This window comes from Rhizomucor pusillus, assembly GCF_041956525.1.
Source record: "Rhizomucor pusillus strain CBS 183.67 unplaced genomic scaffold VTP01scaffold_2, whole genome shotgun sequence".
NCBI classification, from domain to species: domain Eukaryota; kingdom Fungi; phylum Mucoromycota; class Mucoromycetes; order Mucorales; family Lichtheimiaceae; genus Rhizomucor; species Rhizomucor pusillus.
Window position 1 is genome coordinate 423,499 of NW_027192144.1, and position 24,956 is coordinate 448,454.

General features: G+C 44.2%; 11 protein-coding genes across 11 annotated transcripts; 3 read left to right on the top strand and 8 right to left on the bottom strand.

The window, feature by feature from the left end:
- Window positions 1–150: 150 nt before the first annotated feature.
- VTP01DRAFT_4226 (uncharacterized protein) lies at window positions 151–435 on the bottom strand (the record flags this gene model as incomplete). Its single annotated transcript, XM_069382885.1, has 1 exon — window positions 151–435. The coding sequence occupies one exon, from the start codon at window positions 433–435 to the stop codon at window positions 151–153; it is 285 nt and encodes a 94-aa protein (XP_069243641.1).
- Window positions 436–678: 243 nt separating this feature from the next.
- On the bottom strand, window positions 679–1,162 carry VTP01DRAFT_4227 (uncharacterized protein; the record flags this gene model as incomplete). Its single annotated transcript, XM_069382886.1, has 2 exons — window positions 679–953; window positions 1,012–1,162. The coding sequence occupies 2 exons, from the start codon at window positions 1,160–1,162 to the stop codon at window positions 679–681; spliced, it is 426 nt and encodes a 141-aa protein (XP_069243642.1).
- Window positions 1,163–1,474: 312 nt separating this feature from the next.
- Window positions 1,475–1,999, bottom strand: VTP01DRAFT_4228 (uncharacterized protein; the record flags this gene model as incomplete). The annotated part of the gene is made up of 1 exon (XM_069382887.1): window positions 1,475–1,999. One exon carries the CDS (start codon window positions 1,997–1,999, stop codon window positions 1,475–1,477), a length of 525 nt encoding a protein of 174 aa, XP_069243643.1.
- Window positions 2,000–3,702: 1,703 nt separating this feature from the next.
- On the top strand, window positions 3,703–5,379 carry VTP01DRAFT_4229 (uncharacterized protein; the record flags this gene model as incomplete). The annotated part of the gene is made up of 2 exons (XM_069382888.1): window positions 3,703–3,975; window positions 4,084–5,379. 2 exons carry the CDS (start codon window positions 3,703–3,705, stop codon window positions 5,377–5,379), a joined length of 1,569 nt encoding a protein of 522 aa, XP_069243644.1.
- A 2,183-nt stretch (window positions 5,380–7,562) lies between these two features.
- Window positions 7,563–10,172, top strand: VTP01DRAFT_4230 (uncharacterized protein; the record flags this gene model as incomplete). Its single annotated transcript, XM_069382890.1, has 1 exon — window positions 7,563–10,172. The coding sequence occupies one exon, from the start codon at window positions 7,563–7,565 to the stop codon at window positions 10,170–10,172; it is 2,610 nt and encodes an 869-aa protein (XP_069243645.1).
- Window positions 10,173–10,510: 338 nt separating this feature from the next.
- Window positions 10,511–13,282, bottom strand: VTP01DRAFT_4231 (uncharacterized protein; the record flags this gene model as incomplete). Its single annotated transcript, XM_069382891.1, has 4 exons — window positions 10,511–11,026; window positions 11,090–11,482; window positions 11,560–11,927; window positions 11,995–13,282. 4 exons carry the CDS (start codon window positions 13,280–13,282, stop codon window positions 10,511–10,513), a joined length of 2,565 nt encoding a protein of 854 aa, XP_069243646.1.
- A 636-nt stretch (window positions 13,283–13,918) lies between these two features.
- Window positions 13,919–17,054, bottom strand: VTP01DRAFT_4232 (uncharacterized protein; the record flags this gene model as incomplete). The annotated part of the gene is made up of 18 exons (XM_069382892.1): window positions 13,919–13,944; window positions 14,005–14,188; window positions 14,258–14,320; window positions 14,377–14,514; window positions 14,570–14,653; window positions 14,717–14,842; window positions 14,908–15,060; window positions 15,122–15,400; window positions 15,467–15,622; window positions 15,683–15,803; window positions 15,856–15,926; window positions 15,985–16,134; window positions 16,188–16,340; window positions 16,400–16,462; window positions 16,521–16,624; window positions 16,680–16,802; window positions 16,864–16,936; window positions 17,007–17,054. 18 exons carry the CDS (start codon window positions 17,052–17,054, stop codon window positions 13,919–13,921), a joined length of 2,115 nt encoding a protein of 704 aa, XP_069243647.1.
- Window positions 17,055–17,661: 607 nt separating this feature from the next.
- VTP01DRAFT_4233 (uncharacterized protein) lies at window positions 17,662–18,346 on the top strand (the record flags this gene model as incomplete). Its single annotated transcript, XM_069382893.1, has 4 exons — window positions 17,662–17,806; window positions 17,873–18,061; window positions 18,131–18,193; window positions 18,255–18,346. The coding sequence occupies 4 exons, from the start codon at window positions 17,662–17,664 to the stop codon at window positions 18,344–18,346; spliced, it is 489 nt and encodes a 162-aa protein (XP_069243648.1).
- A 648-nt stretch (window positions 18,347–18,994) lies between these two features.
- VTP01DRAFT_4234 (uncharacterized protein) lies at window positions 18,995–19,219 on the bottom strand (the record flags this gene model as incomplete). The annotated part of the gene is made up of 1 exon (XM_069382894.1): window positions 18,995–19,219. The coding sequence occupies one exon, from the start codon at window positions 19,217–19,219 to the stop codon at window positions 18,995–18,997; it is 225 nt and encodes a 74-aa protein (XP_069243649.1).
- Window positions 19,220–19,679: 460 nt separating this feature from the next.
- Window positions 19,680–20,432, bottom strand: VTP01DRAFT_4235 (uncharacterized protein; the record flags this gene model as incomplete). The annotated part of the gene is made up of 4 exons (XM_069382895.1): window positions 19,680–19,807; window positions 19,991–20,114; window positions 20,178–20,358; window positions 20,428–20,432. The coding sequence occupies 4 exons, from the start codon at window positions 20,430–20,432 to the stop codon at window positions 19,680–19,682; spliced, it is 438 nt and encodes a 145-aa protein (XP_069243650.1).
- Window positions 20,433–20,517: 85 nt separating this feature from the next.
- VTP01DRAFT_4236 (uncharacterized protein) lies at window positions 20,518–24,314 on the bottom strand (the record flags this gene model as incomplete). Its single annotated transcript, XM_069382896.1, has 19 exons — window positions 20,518–20,706; window positions 20,777–20,880; window positions 20,931–21,028; window positions 21,095–21,222; window positions 21,290–21,421; window positions 21,478–21,597; window positions 21,657–21,716; window positions 21,774–21,854; window positions 21,919–22,047; window positions 22,104–22,259; window positions 22,319–22,382; window positions 22,443–22,539; window positions 22,594–22,792; window positions 22,851–22,927; window positions 22,988–23,090; window positions 23,148–23,421; window positions 23,485–23,670; window positions 23,733–23,934; window positions 23,990–24,314. The coding sequence occupies 19 exons, from the start codon at window positions 24,312–24,314 to the stop codon at window positions 20,518–20,520; spliced, it is 2,724 nt and encodes a 907-aa protein (XP_069243651.1).
- Between the last annotated feature and the right edge of the window lie 642 nt (window positions 24,315–24,956).

Sequence of the window (24,956 nt, forward strand, 5' to 3'; positions counted from 1 at the left end):
AAGGGTTCTCATCGACGTACTCTAGAATGACCTTCTTATGCTCTTCACCAAGGATACGCGGACGACCATTCTTCTTACGCTTCGCAAATATGCTATCCGGATTCACCTCATACTGTTTGGCCCATCTTTGAGCTGTACGGACATGGATACCTAACTGTATCTGACTTTGTCCTGATCCGTGTAGAGCGTGTACACTCGCTTGATCGACGCTTCTCTCATGCGAACGTCCACATTTTTTTTTACGTCATCAGTCTGCATGGCGTCTGACCGGCCATCGCTCTCGCGAGTTCGATTACGTAAATACTGCGTGTATGAACTTAGCGTTTCAAGAGCATACTGCTCTTCGTCGACGACATAGTCCGTGGGCTCAGATCTGCCGTATTCGTCGACAGCATTGCCTTGCCCATCTTCATAAAAAAAAAACTGGATGCTCATCTTGTAATCTGAAATTTCAACCGTACGGTGTGGCAGGAGAGAGGAAAGCTGGGCTAAAATGTTTACATTCTTTATATACTCCTGGAAGATGCGACATCCACACTTAGGAGAATGCGAAATAGGTTTTCATTGGATGACGAATTTGATTTATGGAAAGAGTGTATATGAGTAAAGATATTAAAGACGGTTATAAACGAGGGTGGGCTGTGGCGGAGGAGAAAATGACAAGAAAAGATGCAGTTATCAAGAGATGCTGTCAGATTTTAAGGATTGAGCCGATATTAAGTCGCCTATCTCGCTCTGCAGCGGTGGATTGGCATCAACCAAGTCTCGGATGAGTTCAATCAACTTTTCTTTTTCCATTGTCGCCAAGAGTTTATCTAAAGGGAACGGTTTCGATGAAGCTTGCCTCGTCCGTTTTGGATAATGTTCTGCCTTGTGTCTTGTATCCATCTTATTGTCGTCTTCTGAGGGCTCATCCATAATCTCATCTTCTGAAGAAACTCTTCGTTTACGACCTACCAACGGAGACAGTTATTGACATGCCACCTCCATTCTATTGTACCCAGATCTTACCTCTGCTTGCGTAATTGTATGAATCCAGCGAATCATGGTGCTCCTGCAGAGGAGGCGAACCGATGTAAGTCGGTGTTTTTGGTTTTCCAAAGTAATGCGAGGATCGGTAGAGTTGCTGTTGTTGTCGAAATATACTATTCTGGCTGGACATGAGTGTTTGAAGAAGAAAGGTAGAGTGTAGCTCAGGGAACGGCACCACTAAAAATGCGTGTCACCTTTCTCTACCACACTCCGTTGCGCCGACACCCTCGAAAAGATGCATGATGGCAACCGATATCCTGAGTTTAAGGAAGTAAAACCAGTAAATGATGTATTTCCTTGTAAAATAATGACTATCACTTGTATACAATATAATGGTAGATATGATATTCATGAAATGGTGGTATACTAGTTGATGTTATGCACAGAGAGAGAGTGTGAGGGGGTGTGGGGAGTGAGAGTTAGAGAGAAAGTATCTATGGGATCATTCGATCCATTCCCAGTCATCATCCTCGAGTTTATGGCTCTGACGTCGTCTGCTTTCGTCGTCGTCGTCGTCACTGCTGCTATCTTCAGTTGATTCAGCCTCTTCGCACCAATCCCATTCGGATTGCTTCCGTCGTTTATGCTCAGCAAGCATGCGCTTGCGGGCTACAGCCTCGATTCCTTTTTTGACCAAAACATCAGCTGCTTCCAGCTTCTCGGCTTCCTTTCGAAGTGCAGCCACCGTTTGTCTCAGTTCATTGAGGTTCTTGTCATCAACGACAACGTTTGTGGTCTCCGATAATTCCTCCCATGCTCCTGGCAGTTGACTGCGCCTTTTCTTTAGGTTATCAGCAGTGTGAAATACAGACTGAAGTACTGTGCTACCCGTGAGTTCGAACCAGAGACATTGTTGTGTAAGCGCAGGCTCTGAGTCTGGTCTCTCATTTTGATATGCTCCCGGAAGGTTGTATTCTCCATTTCCTGTGGAGTTACTTGTTCCTCGGTCAAGCATACTGGCGGCCATTGTGTTTTATCTAGATGGGAGAATGACTCTAGTTCCAAGCGACTATCGGCGTTTCAGATCGGCCATACTCACGTTATACCCAGTCTATGTAGCAGAAGGAAACGTAAGAAAAGGCGGAAAAGGAGCAGAAAGGGGGCAGTAGCAGTGGTCGATGCAGCCAACCCATGAACGAGTCAGCAGACCCGAGACGATGCCAAAATTGGTAGTGCTTTAGGTCGAGCGACTTGTCATCGCCGAGCTTGGTTGCTAACCGACGGTCCACGTGTGCCAACAGATCATTGCAAAGTGTTGAAAATGAAACTTGGTCCTGTATTGCATTACATACGCATATCCATTTCCAGATAATTTAGGGCATCAGCTCTGAACTGAATTCAAGCGTCCATGTAAAGCACGTATTCATGGAGTGGCAGGACGAACTCCAAAGACAGCTCAATACTTGTACTGTCTACAAGAAAATTAAAAAATGACGAGATGCAGTGTATCTCATACCCTAAAGGACGGACTATACCAATCACAAAACTTCCATACGGTTTCCAGCAGTCGCATCAAATGCTCGCCGATGAATGGACTCAATCTCCTGTTACGCGAGACATTACTAGTTCCTTATCCGTTTCACATTGCAAAGCGTATTAGCCGCCTGGATTCATGGTACATATACTGTATGCAGTATTTTACATACTGCATTTTTGTAAAATTGTTACACTTTTTTACATGAAGAAAGTGCTCCAACTTTAGGTATTTTAAATTAGAGCCGATCTCCGTCCATCGCGTTGATAATTTATACTGGAGCTTCCAGGTTTTATAAACATGACTAAGCATTATATATATGCACAATTCGCATAGTTGCAACTTGTCCTTGAACATTCTGCATTGGAGGTCTAAGAAGACCTGGTAGACGACATAAGCTCAACATTTAGAGTGCATTACATATCTAAAATAGCCGACGGACGACAAACCAACTTGCATGAAACATTTGTTTCCGGGCAATCCTCATTCAAGTGGCGGTAACCCCGGTACCGATGGGTCAAGCGTTCGACAGAAGCCCTTGTCGAATAAGTAATCAATCACAGTGCGTGATCTATTATTTGAAATACAGCAGCGAGGATGTATGAATGCTAGTGAACATACATTTGGCGCAGATTAATATGGATGGCTATATTATGCTGCATTTGACAAGCATAGACTAAAACAAGTATTCGAGTCTAAACGCCGGTAGCTATGAAAAATAACACACGACTGGAGTATTTATGAGAGCATGGAATTTATGTACCATCATATTCCCTGGCATTGTATTGCTTTTCGACCGTATTCATCTACGTTTATAGTCAGCCATTGGCATCGAAAAGCATCATTGGTATATGCTCCCGTTTTTGCCGCGATTTTCCAGGATTACCCGCGATGTAATCCATGTATTGAGCATGGTGGGTCAGAATATAGCATTTTACCCAAGATCAACGCCATGAGAGACTCTTCACGGGTTACGGCTGACTTGAGAGAACCCGCGTAGTCGGAAACTTTTTTTTTATTTTTTTGCTTGTGAATCTTATACGCATCTTAAGGGTCGTCAAAAATCGGGCCTGGTTACCCCACGACGTCATTGCCGATGAAGCACAGATTTTTTTCGGGCTCCACGAAAATCTGAGGATCTTTCATCTTCTTTTACCTTTTCTTCTCCTCTTCTAGACTTTTCCTGTATATACACTATGCCAGGCGGTGGACAGATGCCAAAAGAAAAGCAGACACCCAAGGAAAAGGTGTGTCTCATTTGCATTGACGGCTGGGGTGTCTCTCCCGACGAGAACCCAAAGGGCGATGCCATTCGCAACGCCAATACACCCGTCATGGACAAATTCAAAGAGACCTACCCATACACTGAAATTGCTGCACACGGTTTGAGTGTTGGTTTGCCTGATGGACTTATGGGTAACTCTGAAGTCGGACACTTGAACATCGGTGCAGGACGCGTTGTCTACCAGGTAAGCCAAACGATTCATCTCCGGCCACTCCGAGTTGATCGTGAAATCACGAGGCTTTTTTCCGTTTGCCCAAAACCCGCTGATACCGACCTTGTTCATCATCGATAGGATATTGTGCGTATTGATCTTGCAGTCAAAGAGCACAAGTTTGGTGAGGTCGAAAACATCAAGGGTGCATTTGAACGTGCCAAATCTAGCAATGGCCGTCTCCACCTCCTGGGTCTCCTCTCTGACGGTGGTGTCCACTCTCACATTTCCCACCTTTTCGAATTGCTTCAAGCTGCCAAGGATGCTGGCGTGCCTGAAGTCTACGTTCATTTCTTTGGTGATGGTCGTGACACCGCACCCAAGTCTGCCACCAAGTACCTTAAGCAGCTGGAGGATAAGTTGAAGGAACTTTCATACGGTAAATTGGCAACCATCGTCGGCCGCTACTACGCCATGGACCGTGACAAGCGCTGGGAACGTATCCAGATCGCTTTCGAGGCCTTGACTGAAGGCAAGGGCGAGAAAGCTGACGATGCTATTAAGGCCGTCGAGCAACGATACGAGCAAAACGAAACCGACGAATTCTTGAAGCCTATCATTTTGTCTGATGAGGGCCGCGTCCGCGACAATGATACCTTGTTCTTCTTCAACTTCCGTTCTGATCGTATGCGCGAAATAAACCAAGCTTTCGGTATCTCCCCCTGCCCCTTCGACAGCAAGGTTCCCGAGAACTTGGAACTTTTCACCATGACCCAGTACAAGAGCGACTTCCCCTTCAAGGTCGCCTTTCCCGCACAAACCATGGACAACGTCTTGGCCGAATGGTTGTCCAAGAACGGTATTCCTCAGATGCACGTTGCCGAAACCGAGAAGTACGCCCACGTCACCTTCTTCTTCAACGGAGGTACCGAAGCTCAATTCGAAGGCGAAGATCGTGGCTTGATTGCCTCACCCAAAGTCGCCACCTACGACTTGCAGCCTGAAATGAGCGCCCAAGGCGTTGCTGACCGCGTTGCTGAGGAGATTGCCAGCGGCAAGTATCCCTTCGTCATGTGCAACTTTGCACCTCCAGACATGGTTGGTCACACTGGCAAGTACGAAGCTGCTATCAAGGGTGTGGAAGCCACTGACAAGGGCATCGGCACCATCTACGAAGCATGCAAGAAGCACGGCTACATCCTCTTTGTCACTGCTGATCACGGCAATGCTGAAAAGATGTTGTCTGACGATTACTCTTCACCCCACACCGCTCACACTTGCGCCAAGGTACCTTTCGTTATGACCTCTGAAAAGTACAAGTTTATCCCTGAAGCCAAAGGTGCTTTGGCTGATGTTGCACCTACCATCCTGCGCGTCATGGGCTTGGATGTTCCAGAGGAGATGACTGGCCACAACTTGCTCGCAGAGGAGATATAGATCTAAAGAACGATGTACAAAGAATTCATGGGTTTAGAAAGAGGAAAAGGAAGATAACATTGTTTTTAACGTAGACTCGTTTGGTCTATAAACATCCAATTATGGATGATTTGCTATATACAAACTAATGTCTATCGATTGGAACAAAAGTAGCTTAAAAAACAAAACTACGAACTCCCTCTCTCTCATTGTTGAAGGAGATTTGCGCGGACTTTGGCACATAGTTCAACACAATACAGATCTACATGGACAAGAACAAAAATATCGCCGTTGCGAATTATTTCCCTCAAATTTTTACCAGCGTTAGAATATGCTTGGATGAGGTTCAGTGACTTCTTGCCAGTATCGGACAGTGTGTAAAAATTGGTATACGACATAGGCGTTCATTTTCTTTGTCTTCAGTGAAGATCATCCTTCTTATTCTGACGGTCACGCAATTGCTTTCATTCTCTGTTATTCTGCTTTTATAGCAGAATTTCGTAATAAGTATGTCATTCTTGTTCTTATATTTCTTTTCTGTGCGCATTTTATTGAGTCTTTGGATGCAAAGGCTACTAGCAATGCTCCCTCAGTTCGTTCAATCACTCGAGATGACTTGGTTTTTCTCCTTTTTCGGAAAAATGCTTAAAATAAGCATCATCCTATCTCTTGTATTTAGTATCTTTCCGGAAAAGAACATGATAGAACAAATAAGGTAGTTTCGTACGTGTGAGCGCGACGTACAAGTAAGTGAGGTCCCATGCAATACTGGTGGCATATTATTTCTCCGCTAATTGTATTCTGTTAAAGTAGTTCGTCGTCTTTGTCTTTCGCACTTCTTGTTACGGATACATCTGGGCGGATTCCAAGGAATTTTCAAAATGGACCACTGTGGGTCATTTGGAACAGCAAATCTTCGGCTTATTAATGATCAAACCTTATTTCGCCATGGTTTGATAGCAAGAAGGTCCGGTAAGTTTTAGATAGGGTTTCGCAAGAGGTTCCTAATCCATATTATCCATTGCATGGTTTCACGTATATGCAAACAGTGGTCTCGATTAATTACTTTCTATAAACGAGTAGTATATTTTAATGGACTTACCGTACGCCACGGAAGTCTAGATACAGTACTTTAGCCACGACAGAATGTAGGGATGTCTCGCTGCGGATCAATTAGCTTCGGGGATAGCTACAATCTTTTTCTGATCTTTCTTCTGTCGCCCCGCCGTCTTCGGAATACAATTATCCATCCTTTGGATGGTGTACGAGATCGTCAGACACACCTTGCAGAATATTCGGCCTGTATAAATGAAGCTGACTAGTTGCTACTGCTCGTGTCCATTGCAGATATATCGCAATATTGAAAACCAAGTTTATTAAATAATCGCACATCCACGGTTCGTCCGGTTAGAACAATGAATCAATTCAAATTACTCATCGATATAAGCCAAGGCCCGCCCTCAGCAGGCGCGGGACAAGGCCGAAGCCACCTAGTATGTGCATACTTTGGCGAAGAGTATTTCTGTCGAAAAAAAAGGTCCGAATAGAATAACGGCGGCACAGATTTCTCAGAGAGGGGGCCTGGGGAAGACATAGGCCCTGAATATTGATAGTTCAGTAACGTGGTTCGAGATATGATAAGGAAAGTACATACATTGAGCGGTTTTGATATGGTTATCGCAATGAACACATGTGCTAGACTGTTGCAAATGCTATCACAGCGGCGATCTGTGTAGCATAAACGGAAAAACATCCAAGTAGCCTTCGTTAGTATTGAATAGAAGGAATAATAATAAAAAACATTCGTGCAATTGAGAGCACAAAGCACGTGATGAAGATGGGGACAGCGACTTCCATTTACATATCTGTCGTGTGACGATAGCACGAGAGTTCACAAGAGACCCCATTTTTATAATTGGCTTTTATTTGCTGTGCAGGGAGAGTTACGTGATTGTACAGCAAACAGGACAAGAGAGGCTAGAGGCAGCAAAGTTATGCTGACCCGGGAAACAAGGAAAACGTATCAGTGAGTACCTTATCGACAGCATTTGCCATTGGTTACAGCTTCATACTCCTCTTTATGTGTCACCCTGGCTCACCCGCGCATTTTCAGTCAAAGGCAACGATGGCTCACACTTGTAAAAGAAATTGGGATTTTCCCACATTCCATCACTCTTCTTTTTCTATTCGCATCTCGTTTCTCGATGCCCTTCGCGACACTTGATCGAACACACAAACGCATTCGATCCGAAGATCCATACATTGCTCGTGATGGATTTTGCCCGCAATATGCCACAGCCCGTCCAAGCACAACCGGTGAAGAATTCAACTTTGGTTTACAACAGTTTCAATACAAAGACCCATCCACAGCTTTTCCAACGTTTCAGCCGCTTCCGCCTCATCACAGATGGGCAGATAGAAAGTCATCATCGACAGGTTCACATCGTATTCGGCCATCAACATCGCCTACCGATACCTTTGCTGTTGCTGCTCCTGTTGCTCCCACATCCATATTTGCTAGCAATCCTCCCACGCCGTTGGAGCATCCAGTCAGCAGCGCAGAAAGCGTCGACAGCGAGCCGCTGCATCCGAGAAGAATATCATCATCAACAGTTAACAACAACAATAGCAATAATAGTAATGACAATGATATCAACAACGACGATAGTAATAATATATCATCATCCACAGCTGTGTCAGCAGCAGCAGCAACGTGGCCATTCTCAGACGAAGAAAGCTACGTTGAGGAAACCGGCAGCGAAGTTGCACTCTCACCAATTTTGCCAGCATCGAGCGACATTATACAAGAGGCGCTGTCAAAGTTCAAACTCTCATATACGGACAAGGGCATCAACATGGAAGCTCGCATATCGAATGTGTCCGATTTGCGCACGTTAATTGACGCATTTAGCAAGCTTTGCAGCATCTCATCTGCAAGTGGCACAAACATCAATGTCGGAAATAACGAAAGACAGAATGCATCTGGCGTCATCTTATATCGCAACCCAAATCATCGCACACGTCCCGTCAACTTTTTCGCTTCAGTGTGTCGGCTTGGCCAACTCCATCATCCTCATTCAAAGCACGGTCCCCTTGTGACTCTGAGAGAAATCGCAGATGCATGCATTCAGACATACTTCACGTGCTGGGTCCGGTACACTCCCATCCTTCGCAAGGATGAATTCATGGCGTGGTACGATTCCCATCCAGCAGCAACAGAGACTCTCATTGTCAACGCTATCTGTGCATTTGTATTCCAGCACATGGTCATCCATCACGGCCGACCAGGGCTCAGTCATTTTTTGAACGATCACAACCAAATCCAGGAACAAGAAGAGTTCTTTTTCGACAGGGCTCGCGAGTGTCTCTCCCAGTCATTCGATTGTCCTAGCCGCTACGACGTGGTCGCTCTCTTGTTCATGAGTGCTCGGGCAGAACCTAGCAAGAGGCATCATTATGTCGGGATGGCAGTCTCAGCGCTCCACAATCTGGAAATATACCCACGCATGGCCGCACACGCCGACGACGACTCATATGACAAGGAGATGGACACTCGACTTTGGTGGTTTGCCTGGGCCATGGATTTCTCGTTCTACTCGGCAGGCGCGCCAAAGAATACACCGCAGACCAAGTATCCGGGACCGGTCGACACTCCACGGCTATTTGAGCAAGATATCGACGAAGGGGAAATCGCTGTTCTCACTCTGATCCACTGTTTAAAGTTTTGGCGGCTCCAGGCAGACATAATTCACACGTTTTATGAACACGATTCGGACATGACTGTGGAACAGCTTCGGGCGTACGACAAACGGATCCTGGAAATTTACAATGCTCTCCCAGACTACTTTCGATTCGACAGCGGCTTCGAGTATGGCTGCGAAGATTTGTTCTCGGCATGCGTGAGAGTTAACATTGAATATCACGCAACACGAATCATCCTCCACAAATTGTTTATTCCCGACATTACTGATCCACACCCAAGTTCATTCTCTCTTGAGTCACTCAACATCTGCTTGTCCCTTGCGTTTAACCAACTCAGGGCACTCAATACTTGCACCAAGAGCCTGCTAGGCCGCTGCGCATTTGACCGCGATGAGTTCTGGCGAGCCGCGGAAATCATCTCAATGGCCAAAGATATCTTCCGCGACTGTGCATCACCCATCATCCTTCAAGGCATCGACGCTGCAGATTTTGAACGGGGCCTATCCAACGCACAAGGCATTCTTTTGAACACGCGCGAGTACAAAGCTAGAGTCAAGAACTGGATCCAAGTAGCAGACTGGTTGGATGTCGAGATTCGGAGGCATCAACTTCACTCTCACCCAAATCGCAAAAACGTCTTTAAAGAAGCAACTGTTGCAAAAGCACCGGACTATTTCCTTGCAAACGTTAAGCCCTCTGCAAAATCCCAAGAACTCAACGAATCCCACCATCAACTTTCTCCATCTGGGCCTCTGCTTTCCGTCCTGTCGTTTTCTAATACTTTCTCTTCTTCTTCCGCTTCCGCTAACACCCCAATCTCATCATCCGGCATCTTTCCATCTACTGCTGTCACTCCATGCGCTCCGACTATGGTTCATTTTAACTACAGTACCTTTTCTAACACTACTACTACTACCAACGCCGCTGCTACTGCAACCCAAATATCAAATACCGCTACAGCTACCCCAGCTACCACATTATCATCATCCTCATCATCATCTACAACAACAACATCGCGCTCGACTTCCTCCAAAAACCAGCCAAGATTCCGATACTTTAATCCACGTAAAATGAACAAATTTCTGTTTATCGATGAAAACCCTTCTTTCTAAGATTTAAACATGTAATAAACCTTGTACAAGAAACAATAATAAAAAGTTGAATATTAGCTTGTAAGCCAAATTTAACAATCGTTTGGAGGGAAGTTCGTTAAATCTTTACCATTGGTAGCTACTGCATGCATACCAAAACTATGGTGGAATTGACAGCGCTGAGACCATATTACATACAAGGAGATAATGGCTGCTCAAAATTGATCTTACTACACAGTGTGAAATTCATACTGAGGACAATGCGATGTGTATCCTTTTTCATTGGAGGGAGGGAGGCGGAAAGGAACGAAATTAACTTTGTGGAAAGAGAGTATATATACATATGGGTGACGATGTTGTTACAGTAAGGAAATACCAGCTTTTTGAGCCTTTTGCTTGAGTTCTTCGTATGCACTTTCCCGCTCTGCATATTTGACCTTCAAGCTAATCAGGACCGCTTCTATGTCAGCCAACTGGTCTTCTAAATCATTGTTGCGCTGCAGTAACTGCTTATTTTGACGCGTTAACTCTTCAACGTTTGGCAACGAGCTTTTGAGCTGCTCGAGCTCCGTGCGAGCTTGCATTAACTGGTGCCGTAGTTGCTGGTTGTCGTCATCCATGCGTGCCACGTTCATTTTCGCCTCAATGACTTGCTGCGTCACTTCTTGGTGCTCTACTTTGAGCGAATGGTATGATTTCTCAAGCCGGCGTACATGTTTGGATAGATCTGCGTTAATCCGACGCAAATGTTCTTCCTGGGAATGTGATTTAGCTTCCCGAGCAGCTTCCGACGCATGCTGCTTTGCCAAACGCGTAAGTAGACGCGCAGGGATGTCGATGTTGTAAGCGTCCTGGACAAAAATGCTTTCATTGTCCTTTTTTTTGAACAAACCGTTATTTATAATAATGGTCTTCAAAATTACATTTAGGCTGCTTACCTGATAGGAGTCAAAGATCCCGTTATTTAAAAAGTCTACAAGATCATCGTGTTCCATATTCAATAGGGTATGCTGATTGCGGTGCAACAACGCCAATGCAAAGTGCAGTACAATGTAGGGTCCGTCTGTAAACAAAACATCTAGTACTCGGAAAACGAGGTTAAGGGAGCATTTGTACGCAAACACGGTCATGAACCACTGTGTTGCGTACAAGCCCGGCTCGACACCTTGCACTTCCAAATGTCGATGCAGTTCCGGAATCTTTTGCTGCATAATATGATCGAACTGGTAAAGCCGTTCGTGCAAAGTTTCCATTTGAATCGAGAATAGATTGCGGAATCCGTATTGACTCATTAGCCTAATCAGGACGGCGAACGCTTGTTCGTCTGACATCTAGATCGAGCGTTAATAATGAAGTTATTATTACCAAACGAGCACATGAAGCTATCGTTAGAGACTAAGGATGTTACCTGTGACACGAGACATCCCACAATGTAAAACATTCCCTGCGAATAGCCGATTTGTTGGTCAAACAAACTGTATGCCTTGATCACGTTGAACAAGGCCTCGTGCCCTTCGCCGTTCAGCTCTCCAAAGAATTCTTTCACGTTAAATGATCTCTCAAGATCTTGCCGGATACTCTTTTCATAGGGGCAGACCCGTTTCAGCAATTCCCTATATTCAGATTCTAGCTCTCCACCGTTCCGCGACTTTGAGACGATCTGCCAAATATATCCTCGAAGCGGCGGAGGGACGCCCCGAACAAACTGGCGCTTGACTTCATCAGGCTGTGTCCTTGCAACCACGTCGTTGTCGTGAATGAAACTATACCAAAAGTCTGCCCAGATCTTGTGTAAGCACAATCAAATACCTTTATCCAGATGATAGCTTTTCCAATTTCTTACCCCAATCGTATTGACCATCTGCTGAATCTTTTAGCTGCTGCAATACTTGCTTAGCTTCATCTTTGAGAGCTGTGTGCTTGGGACTCTCTCTGTACTGATTTTCTTCGGAAGTGCGACCGAATTTGGACATGATCATCTCGTAGTAGCTGCTAGCGCTTGCATAAGACAATCTACTGCTTGCTTGAGGGAGCGATGGTGAGGGCGACGAAGGTGTCTGAGGTTGCATGCGATAAAATTCAGACATGCGCTTGCTCTGCCGTTCCCTGAATGCTTGGGACGGTCTTTCGACGGCACGCTGCGTCGAACGAGTCGAAGTTGTCGGCGATCCAGCTCGTTTAAATAAGTTGAAAGATGCCAGTGAAAATCCACTGCTGCTGTCTGGCCGGCTTTGCGTCTCGAAGGAAGTACCAGCTGATCTCAAGGATATCGTATCAAACTGATCATTAGATGAAGCGTGCGAGGGTGCGGCTGACATCGGTACACCCCCTACTCGTTGATAATAATTACTATTCTGTTGTTGGTGTTGCTGATCTAGTGAAACATCCCCTTCTCCCTGATACTGTAGCTGATGATCTGCAACGGGGGGAGCAGCGGCGGCGACACGGGAAGGAGAAGCACCGCTAAAAGGCGCGTTCTGATCTTTTGCGACATTACTAAATTTCGTAAACTCTGCGGAGGGTGGAGGGCGAGAAACGGTTGTCGCACGACGTCGTCTTGTCTGCAGCTGCTGCTGCTGTTCTTGAGGCATGGGCGGCAAAGATTTCGGATCAGACTGCGGCGTTACCTTGGAAACTGTAGCTGATCTGCCGCGCTGCACGGTCGTAAGGCTTGCCGAGTTGCGAGTTACTACTTCTGCTTTCTGCAGCTCGACTGATGATGCAGATAAACGGTTTGGATGCTTATGTGCAGTCGGCGTTGTCATGGCCGTATCCACAGTGCCGTCGCTTTCGTTATCTTCTTCGCTCGAACCGGTTGTTGCCGAGGATGTAGCGGACGTCTTCACAGCAGCAGACGAATGCTGGGTTGTGCCGTTCTTTTTCTTATTGTAGCCACTGTCAATAGAGTCAGAATCAGAGTCGCTTGAGTCTTCGTCATCCGTCTTGACTTCTATGCGGAACCCAAAGTGATCCCGAAACTCTGTACTGTCTGGATTGAGAAGAGCATCATCGACGACGTCCAAATCGTATTCCGTCAAAGAGAAACGGTTCTCTCCGTGAGGGACGTCGTCTCCGCGTTCAGAGTCGTCCGTATCAGACAAGGAGTCAGGGTGTTGATCTCGTTTGCTCATTGCAGTCTTAAAAGGGCTGGAAGGGAAAGACAAACAAAAATGAAATTGACTGCACGGAAATGCAACCTATTAGCGACCTTGTGACACACTGGTGGTAACTTTGGCTTGTGTCAAGACGGAAAGACAGTATAAAAAGGGGCTCGGGATGGGGGGAAGGGCGAGCCAGGCACCTGATGTCCCATTTTTGAGAACCCACAAAGAGAATCCTCCCCGCTACGAAATTCTTCTTGTCAAAGCAACCAGTTTGGCTCGTTAGCATCTCATTGTTTCTCATGAAGCCCTGCATAGATTGTTCTTTTCACCAACCACGAAGACCGTGCTTTTTAAACGTGTTATTTTGTACACATTGCTCTCCATCAGAGGCACACGGGAGTATGATAGTAGCGATCATTTCAATGCGATGCTTTCACTAACATTACGATACGGAGTAGGCTCTTAGATACATTCTTGGAAACCATCAACCTAATACTCTTATATTTTCCATGTACCATGCATTCGGATGTTTCATTCAGATAGACATACTCTGCATTGTCATTGTGCGCACATACACCACGAAAAGTATGTATGCTTCAGGGGCATCAGAGTACATGTCTAGTTGTCAATATTGATACTATGAAGAATGATTGATTTTTATTTTTACAAGATTACTTTGACAGAGACATCTGTTGATTGCATGTCAGAATATTATTCTCCAATCATCAGAGCAAAAAGCTTAGACTTACGTTCTTGACATGCAGAGATAGCATCGCGTACTTTCTGTGAGCCACTTGCGATGTAGTATATGAACTCAAGTGCACGTTGCTGCAAGTCAACCGGCAGGTTGATAAAAGGGCCATACAATGGTCCTTTCTTGGGCAGATTTACATAAAAGAACGGTACCATGGCAAGCTCGGTGCTACGCAGTATCTTTTACGATCCATAATCTGTTATTTTTTCGCGTTCCATTTCATTTACGTTAAAGATTCGTTCAGTTACCTCGTCGTTAAATACACTCTTATCATTTTCTCGCGCAACGTCGCATAAAAAATTCAAGATGACCTGTACTAGAAGTTAACGATATATTGATCGCAAGAAAAGTCAGTTTGAATACATACTCTGCTAACATGGATGTAGCTCGTCTTCAGCTGCCACAAAGTCTTTGGTAAGCTGCTAAACCATTTCTGCAGCAGCTGAGTGTACTTTGGAGACGATCGAACGCTGAACTCTGCGTTGTAGCTAGGTGTAGATTCGAGCTAGAAAGCAGTTAGTTGAGAGGATTGAAGCATATGGCTATATATTTCTATTTACCAAATATACTCGTATAAGGAACTGTAAAGCCGTCTGCTTTACACCTGAGTTTGGACTGGTAAAGTTGTAAAAGTTCATAAAAGCCTTGAGAAAGAAATACTGAGCGATCTCTCATTGTCTTTTGGCAAAAAATTAGCAGCAGCATACCTTGAACAGTTTGTACCGTCCATTATCCTCGAGACTGTTCCAGAATCCCCAAATAGCTGGAAGCAAAGATACAAGGTCTTCTTCCTTGAATTGCCACGATAGGCTTGTTACACCCTCCTTACCATCCTTTTCATTGGGCAGATGATTAGAAATAACGAAAACCTTATGTATGTTGCATCTTGTTCTTGTACCTCATAACCAATGGAATGTAACACGTAGTTGACCATTTTCTTTGTCCAGGATGGATGCTCTATAGCCTTTTGCGACTGCGCCGATTTTTCCAGCATGTATATTGACGTCAATTCGCAGACTGCAGCGTTCATCTCTCGAAGTAAGCTATCGACCTGCGAAATTCAACTTGTCAGTTCCAAGTAGGGCATCCCGTACAATAAAAAATTAACATGCCTCTGCAGGTCGATTACCAAGGGTATCTGCTCCGTACGGAAAATACGTCATAAAGTATTTCAAGAGACTGAGCAAGTGCTTATCTAGCCACGAATAGTCCTTTTCGCTTGTGTCATCGTCATTTACAAGTACTCTGCCAATAATGAGCGTAAGTCGTATAACGATATGCAGTAGCTGGAGCGCAGGTGTGACGTTCGTAATGGAAGATGCGGTGAAAACTGACGGTGCCGTTTCAAGCCATGAACTGACAAGTATTGATTGGAATGTTTCCAACAGTACCTGGATATCCATCAGCGTTATCATGTGCTCACAACTTGGGCGATTAACTTTACTGCAATTACATACCAAAGGATGCGTATCCGAAGTCTTTTCTTCCTCTTTCAAAATCTTTCCAGTGCTTTGCGGTCCAGAGGACTCAAAAAGATTTAGTTGCGATAGTTCGCATGATGCCAGATAAGTCACGTATGAAAATAATTCAGGATGCGGAAAATAAACCGATGTCTTAAGGTGTCGAGATAAGTATGTTTCGACAAAAATGGATCCAAATTCTCTTTAACTTACCGGATCCTCAGGATTCCAGCTTACAGTCTTTGCGGTTTCATCCTTATAGTACCGTTTCAATCGATCCTTGTAGGCTTTCTTTGCGTTTTGGTCTTTGAGCGAATCCAAAAGGAACCACATTCTAACACAATAAATATCAGATCGCGCTGTCGATAGGAATTTACAATGCTTACGGATCCCTTCGCGATGTCGTTAATCCTGTTTCCAAGAAATTGGATAAACTGGTCAGCAAATCTAATCGAGTCTACGGCGATAATGAGCATATACCATATCGAATATTTAAAATCACAGCGCAGAATTACCTTGTGCAAATGTAAGTGCGACTTTGAAATCATAGCTTTCATTGTAGATCCACTGGCATTCCCAGTTGTATTCAAAGCCGGGGCGTTAGATTTTGATGCACTCATTTCGTTAGAGTCGACCGTCAACAAACTCGAATAGATACCGACGATCTGCATAAGGATTAGCACATTGTAACCGAATCAATTCGTAAATAGGATTGTACCTTGTCCCAAAACTTGCCCCTAACCACATCAGGTGCTACTTTTACCCAAAGGTCCATAATCTTGACGGCATCGTTTCTCACATCCTCAAAGATATGCGTCATAGCAGAGCAAGTATACATGATCATGATTGGAAGAAATGGGTCCAGATCAGCCTGGGTATATTCACATTTAGTTCATTATCGACTGCACTGCAAATATATATCACATTTACCTTTCTTAAGTTTGCAATATGTTCTTGCAAAAATGGCAACAACGCTTTCCGAACATCTCGATCCTATCCGCATATTAGATTTTTCCTCGCCTTTTACTAATCCGTCAAAACTCCTCCTTACATCATCCACAAATAGTTTGACAATGCCGTTCACAATGGTGCCGAGGTTTGATACCAGCAAACCAGGATAATCGATCGCCCACTCTCGCAAACCAGAAATTGCCTCTGCAGGAGGATAAATAAATTGCTTCAATTCGTCGTTTAGATGCAAAAGTCGTACCTTTCCGAACACTAGCGTTGTAATGTCTCATTTGCGAAAGCAGATCTGACAAGGTAAGATTACGGCTAGTAGTTGCCTGTTTTGACTTGTCTTCCGTGACACTCTGACTCGGAAGAGAAATGCCTTTTCAACGATTGTTAGACGCTTAATGCACTGTTGCCACGGTAACGAAAAGACTGATTACTTTTTGATTTGAAGGAGGTGTCTGTGTAGTTGTCAGGCAAAGCTTTCTTTTTGCCAACTTTTAACTTCTTTTTCTGTAGACATTGTAAAGCGATCTAATCAGCCACTGCAGAAGAAAAACCTCTAGCTCATTTCGAATTGTACTTTAAAATCTTCTTGCTTTTGCTGCTTTCTCTTCTTCGCACTCGGCATGGTGATCTACGCTAATGAAGGGGAAAAAAATTGCAGGAGGAGATTCATGCAATTTTCGGATTGTCGTGACTGAGGTCAGATGTCCATTTTTTGGATACATGGCATGTTCCGTAATCCAAAGATAAGCGTGCAGTAGAAAAGAATTATCTCATGCAATGGCTTTATATACGCCTTTAGGAGTTTCATAGACAAAACGGAATATTACAGTTCAGAGATGGTCTTTTTGTATTCTTAGCATGTTTGCCCAGAAAACAAAAATGCAATGTACCTCAAAAAGTATTCGGTGCATGATTGCAGGGAAGTTATATGTAGCCATGCCATTTACTGCGCATTTAGTGATAGTTGACGCTAGCATGCGACTAAGAATATCCGAGTTTCCGATGCAGCATTCTCAACGGCGCAATACTGTAATTGAATACTGTCTGCCTAGTAGCTTTGCCACGCCATTGAGACTGTTGCAAAGACGGTAGGAAACAGTTTTGCCATCTTTGAGCTTATCAAAGCAAAGATTACAAGTCGAATCTTTTAAAACAGTTTTTCATGGTAAGATATCTCGGTTTTAGGGATCAACCGCTTCTTGCTCTTCCTCGGAAAACGGATTTACACAATGAGTTCGCCGATCGACTCCAAAGGTTCATGCCTTCTCTTAATATGTCTTCCAGCTGTCTCCCGATTATTGACACTGACTTATGTAGCCGAGGATTCTGACGACTTGAGACTTGAAAGTGAATTGCCGGAACGTTTGCGTGAAGGTAATGACTCGCACCACCGCTGCCTTCTAGAAATGACATTCGCTCCCTAAACTAGCTTGTTTGCAGCGTGCAACGTGGACACTGATGCCAACAGTGATGACGACGAGGATGATGAGCTGGAAGGAGTTCCTTTCGGTTACGAGCAACTACCGCAGGACGAAGACGAAGGAGTATCACTTGACCAGGATGACCAACAAGATCGCGTCCTGGAAGCCCCCAGCATCACGTTAGACAAATCTGAAGAGCTACCAGAAGGTATTTAGTATGATCTACAGTCTATTCCTTTCGAGAAATGGGACTTATCAACATGCATTTTTTTTCAAGAAACTGCTAATACGATCAAATCGATCATGAGCAAAATCCAGATTCCTGAGTCAGCCATTCCTGGTAAGCTCCTTATTCCAATTTGGGACAAGAGAGACCAAGTTTTTTGATGATTCATGCATAGATTGGGCTAAAGATATCCCTGAATCCGAATGGATGCCCCAGCTTGTATTCACGTCGAAAGAACAGAAAGATGATCATGCACAGGACGCTTGATGTAAAAATATCTGCTCCACCCGCAAAACAGCATCCTCTCTGCCTGTCGCCATGTTAAGAATCACGGACCATTTGCTTAGCTTTTTTCGTTGATAATCCATATTCAGCACATTTTCAACATCGTGTTGTTCCCTCCTAGGGTCTCAGATGTACGGCTTCCCTTTTTATGCGACAGTCAAGTTCAGAGACATCAGAAGGATAAGTCGTTGGAACGTGGTGTAATAAACAAAAGTTTACGTGTTTGTAATCGTATGTTTCCTTCAATTCAATCATGGCACAAAGCCCTGTGACATACTGGATGTTGTACAAAGACTGACCGTGACCATGTTGGGAACTTTTTTACGTTTTATTTTTTTTTTGCCATTAAATAAAGGGGATGTAACGTCATGCGAAAATACAAGAAGCAGAAATAGTATAGTAATTTTTCGTTGTTGGGATATATACAAGGAAGGCAGCAAACGTGGGATGGGGAGAGGCAAGGAATAGAAGCAGTTGCAGGCACGCACACATATGTATAGATTATATAGATTCATATAGACATATATACTTTCCGCGTATACATGTTGAGATGATGACTATTACGATGCCCAAATGATATAGAGAATGGCCATATAGGGTCAAAATAAATTGCAGAATGGAAGAGTTTGGCTAGTTCCACGATTCACGGAGGTTGACGACGACGTGGAGCCATTCATTGTGCTGTGCTGCAAAGTGATCAAGGATCCATTTGTAAACGAAGCTGCCGTGGATGCGTACTAGCAGGCGTTCGGAACATATAGGGCAAGGACGGTAGGAATACTTTGTAGACGCTGGTTGCATCTTGTGGGATTTATGGTCGAGTAGTAGCTGCTGCGGATGCTTTTGGTCATACATGATGATGCAACCCAACAATGAGTGAGATGATGGAAAGAAAAGAAAAAAAGGGGGATGACCGAGGGAGGGCAGCGGCAGCAAAGAGAGAAATTCTTGCAGCTTTTATATGTGTGTTGGACGAGAGAGTCATGGGGTTGCGGGCACGGGGAAAAGGGTTCCCCCTTTTCCCGCCTTTATTTCAAAACAGACGGGTAATGAATACGATAACTTGCATATTGCACTTTCGGGATCGGAAGCGCATGCTAGCGATGCAACACAAGCATCTAAAGCAACAGCAACAATAGCAGCAACATCACGATCACATTTCCTGCATTCTCCACACTAGAATTTCCTTTCATCCTCACACCACCATTCATTGATAGCGTCATATCTCTAGCCCGTGACGATACTCGCACTGACCAGATTCTCTCTTTCGATCGCCTCATTCTCGTTCAATAAGATCCTCATAAAATTTTTTATTTTAATCTCGTGAGCTAAATGGAGGCGACCTCGCATCCTGACCGTCATAATACCAGCTGGATGACCTCGGAACCGGCACTGCGGCAGATTCGCTGCCCGGAACGAAACGACGGGGTCCCATCACATCATCTACATATTATCGATGCATTGTCATCCTGCAAACAGACGGGTTCATTCTTTTTTGGTTAACAACAAGGGCAGGGGGTAAAGAAAGGGTAAGGCACCAGGCGGAAAAAGATGACAAAAAGACTAGCTACATTTTCTTGCTACATATAACATTTGCTAATTTTTAGCTGTCAGGAACTACCTTGCCAACAATGTCATATTTCTTGGCAAAAAATGCATGCCATTGGTTTAGTGTTTCGAGTTCTTTCTCAGTCAAGTCGCTGTAATCTGCAACGCAGTCTTCGAGGTTGAGTGACGACTTGCCCAAGGCCTGCAGAGAGATGGGATTGCCGTATTTAGCGTTATGTCCGGGTTGGAGGGGTCGTATTCTTACCTTGGATGCATCTTTACCCGCAAAGCAGTTGTAGCCTTTGCCTTTAGTTCCGTAGGCGTCTCTGTTGTTCGACACGTCGAAAATGTCTCCCTTAATCGCGACGTAAATGGGGAGCGAGGGGTCCGAGCCATCGTACTTTGCAAGCTCGGACACGGTGATGGGCGTATCTTTCGGGGGAGCTCTGTAGCAAAAAGGCAATATGTCTACCAAACCAGCCTAACATGGGTAACACTCCCGCGCACAAACTTACGGCATCGGTCTAGGGGAATCTGCAAGTATGCCTTTTCTCGAGACTCACCAGGCACACCTTGAGTCTTATGCCCATTCAAAGTCAGAAACTTTATTCATTTGTGGTGCCTGTCGCCGCAGTGGCCACAGTTGCAGTATCCTCTTCATCAGCCTCTGCTTCAGGTTCTACAGATCCATCTACGCTAGAGCCATGCCCATCAGCGCGACTCAAGTACTTCGATATTGACTTGACAAAGCGGTTGAAGGAGTTTCGCACCGTTGCTTCTTTAATGGGTCGCTCCTGAAAAACACAGGCAGACGATCAGCCATGTGATGCTCCATTATGTCATTATGCACCACCAGAAACTTACTTTCTCAATATGTTCCGTTAACAAAAGCATTTTATCCAGCCTTTCGTCGCCAGCTTCTGCAATGTACATCTTTAGCAGCATATGACACATCGTTTTCCGCGTTACTAGCGCGATGTTAGCCGAAAAAGCAACCATAGGAACGTTCTGCGCTTACCTCCAGTGTTTCGATAGACGGCCTTGAGTATCTCTAACGTCATATCCGCTTGAATAGCCATATCGATTTTCTGCTTCTCTACCTCTGACAGTTTGGTCCTATTTCAAAAGTATACATTTGTGAGCTATATCCAAGATGATGAGAATCGAAAATTGTGACATTACGTTGCTATCTTTCTCGGATCCGTCCAATCTGCCAGCATATCTGATATTTGTGAAGGCGATACCATTTCTTCATCTTGTTCCAGATCAGTGTAGGTTTCACACAGTTCCTGCAGAGCGCTCACAGAAATCTACAGCAATGTTACACTACTTTAGAGAATACTGGTTCCTACTAGATGTTACGTGATCTCTGTTTACCTTGGCCAGGCATGCTTGGTTTTCAGGTGACGAATAGCAGTAGACGGGGAAAAAATAGCTTAGGCATTGTTGAATCTTCAAGTTATCGACGGTTGATGGGAAAAAGTAGAGCATGACCATTAGCTTCAAGACCTACAACCCTCCGATCAGTTTCCACGGCGATGTGAAAATAATATTGGCCAATTTACATCTTCATCGCGATATAGGCGAGCAAGCATGAGCTTTGCCAAGCCCTCCACTGCGATGCTTTGTATAACAGGACTATCGTGATCCAAGCATAGCTCGAATATCTCGGTGAGTTCCGCAGGCTTGCGAAATAAAAAGCAGGTTTAGATTTGGTAAAGTTAATTAAAGAAAGACCTCTTACGTTATCGAATTTTGACTGCACGGTCGTAAAACCATAGTTCATCATCAAATCAAAAAGAATCTGTCAAGACTATCAGTTTCTTCATATTCTTTATCCACTTTTAGCGACAGAAATTACCATTAGCCCCTTTTGTTGTAGTTCCTCATGTCCATTTCGCAAACACTGTACAAACAGTGAGATATTGTGAAGACCGAGACTCTGTAGATTGGTAAGTAAGCTGTGAGTAACAATATGGTCCCTTCTTATCTTGGTTCCAACAGACCCTATCCAAGGAGCAACAGAGGCCCATGCAATGCAAGCCTTCCTCTCGCAAAACAGTTTCTTTGCTTTGCACCGCAGGCACGATAATCTCATTTAATATACCATATAAACTCGAGTTATCTTGCAGTGACTACCATTAAACTTAGCATTTAAAATGGTATACAACGGACGCATGATCTGACTTACTTCTTCGCTTCTTTCCAACATATGCCGACAAATTGTGAGACATTTGAGTCTAGAAAGCATGTTATGGAGTCCTTTTGCTTGCTCTCCTTCAGCATCTTCTGTTTTCACGAATGATCCGTCGGATAGCTTCGTGCGTTTGTAAGAGGCGTTGTCATCCTACCATGATTGTTCAGTCGTAAACAAACGCAACTCTTATTGACAACTGTAACATTTACAATATCCTGTCCTTCTTCCAATTCTTCTCGCTCTCGGATGTCAGAAATGATCTCGATCATTGTTCTACGACATAATCCCCAATCAGTAATATGTGCATAATAATATAATTGAAGCATATTCTACCTTGTAAAATCACGTTCGTCCAGCGATATGATCTTGAAAAGCTCCACAGTACAAATTAAGTGGTAGTCGGGTATATCGGGGGCAATCAAGATTTGGCCTATGCAATGTTAATCATTTGCATGCATTAATTTAGCTTGTTAATTCCACTTACGCAGCAACACAAACATTTTTCTTCTTCCAACTTCGTCTGCGTAATCGAGATATTTTGCAATATCTAGAAGCTGTCCAACGACGAATTCATAGTCACCTTCGGTCTCTTTCGGGGCTTGATGCCACAGATCATTGTATGTCTCAATATAAAATGCGTGTCGTGTTACTTCTGGAAGTATACTGTCGAGCTTTTCGTCAAGCTAAAAATGCATAAGTCATTTGTTATTCACTAAGGTATTTGGCGATGAAGCCCCATACATGTTTAGATTTCAGGAACTTGAGAAACACTTTGGCCATGAATGCACTTTCAGGCGACAAGTTATCCCAGAATTGATCTACACGCAAGCAGTCAGCAGACTTGCCCAAGCATAGATAAAACGAAAATTCGACTTTACCTTCGAACTTTATGGAACTGACTATATCCATGCGGGCTCCAAAGAACGCCATCAGAATATCTTCCGCTGCACCTCCTTCCACAACATCCATGCGTTCCAGGAACTATGCCGATGATTAGTTAATCGCGTCGAGGTCAATATCGTATGTTATTATTTTTACCTCTAACAAATTGTTGTCTGCATGTCGTATCCAATGCGTCGAGATTAGTTTTGTTGCTGCTTTTCGGACGAGAGGATCTCTGTCGTTGAGGCCCCATTTTAAGAGATTATGTCGTTGCTGCACTGTTAATATCCGAAAATCTTCGATTTCAGCCATCGGTTTCAGGAACACAACTCTGCGACTGATTGCATCCACATCCCGAGCTCGTTCAATAATATACGGAATTGTCTGTTGGGTTTTATCCAGATTGAAAAGTACAACTCGGCGCACCTCACTATCATTTTCCCTTGTAAGATCCCAAGCCCAAGATTCTAGTCAAGAAAGGAAGTTTACTTACGGACTAGGATCATGCTGAAGCAGTGTCAAAAGTTTCTGTGTTATCGTCTTTCCATCCTTCTCATCAACTTCATCGTCTGCATCCTGAAGCCGCGCTAAAGCTGTCGCTGCTTGCATCCTTACTGATATTTCCTTATCTTTGATGCGATCGAACAACGCCCGACGTAGTTCCTGGTATAATTCCTCACTAGTCAAGAAGTAAAAATGATGAGTATAGACATCACATATACGTCGATAATAACCACTCACTCGATCTCTCCCAGCGTATTGATACTAAGAGCAATGATCTGGCAACAGCGTAGTCGTACGGATTTGTTCTTTGCTGTTAATCCAAGAAGCAAGTGTCGTAAAAGGTACTCGGCAAAATGTGACGACACTGTTTCTTTCGGCTCTTCCTCTTCTTGTCCTTCTTCGTCGCCAGTTCTTTCTTCTTCAGGCTCTTGTTTGGAATCTATATTTTCATTGTCAATACCGGAATACACTCCGAGCGTACCGCTGCCAAGTACCGAGTTGCAAAGTGTACTGTAAAAAGTTGGCAATGAAGCGTGTAACGCGATCAGCGTGAGGTTCCTTTTTGCGGATCTGCAAGATTTTGTTGATACACTGAATGACAGCTCGGTTGAATGCTAGTTCGCCTTCGGGATCTATATCTTGCTGACCGCCTGTCTCGGCAAGAGGTGCGTTCAAAGTGCACTGTTCCTGAATTTTTCGAAGTGCAATGGCATGCTTTCGTTGATTGGAGTTGGGCTTCTGTGCATCGTTGAATACTTGAGCAACTAAAGTAGGAAGTGCTGCCAACGCTGCTGCTTTGCGGTCAGCGTATGAAGGCATACTTGAATAAGGAAGAAGCGCGCCGCGACTCAGCGGCGAAATTGGCGCGTTTCACGAAATCACCGCCCGGCAATTCGCGTCAAGACAATATGAAAAAACTGTCCTATATTCCAAGCTCCTTTCTTTATTGTCCATTTGTCTATAAAAAGGGAGCAATGAAAATGCATTAGGTACCGGATATCGATGCAGCATGCGTTTTTATGTTCACGTTTCTCGATGGCATCTATCTGCCACGCAATTGGTGTATATGAAAAACCCTCCATTGGATAGTCGATCATCTTTACAAACTCTTTCATATATAGTATGATTTATATATGGGATATTCAATTCACGGTGTTGAAGAATATTGCACAACTTGGTACAGGGTCCAACTGGGAATCGCATGAAAGAATGACCTGTGCGCGAAATTGATGTAAAGTTCGACATTTTTGGGCTCGTCCATTTGCACCACCCCTCTCGCACAACTCCAGTCACTGTTAGTGCTAATTCAAGGGGCGGTGGAGTGATGTCAGGCACAAATACTGTCAATGCCCATAGATGCAAGTCGTGCATAACTCAGATCACTGTATAGCGAAATAAAAGACATCTGCTTCGTATTAACCCTTTCAATAAATAATATAAAGTGCATACAATTATTGTGTT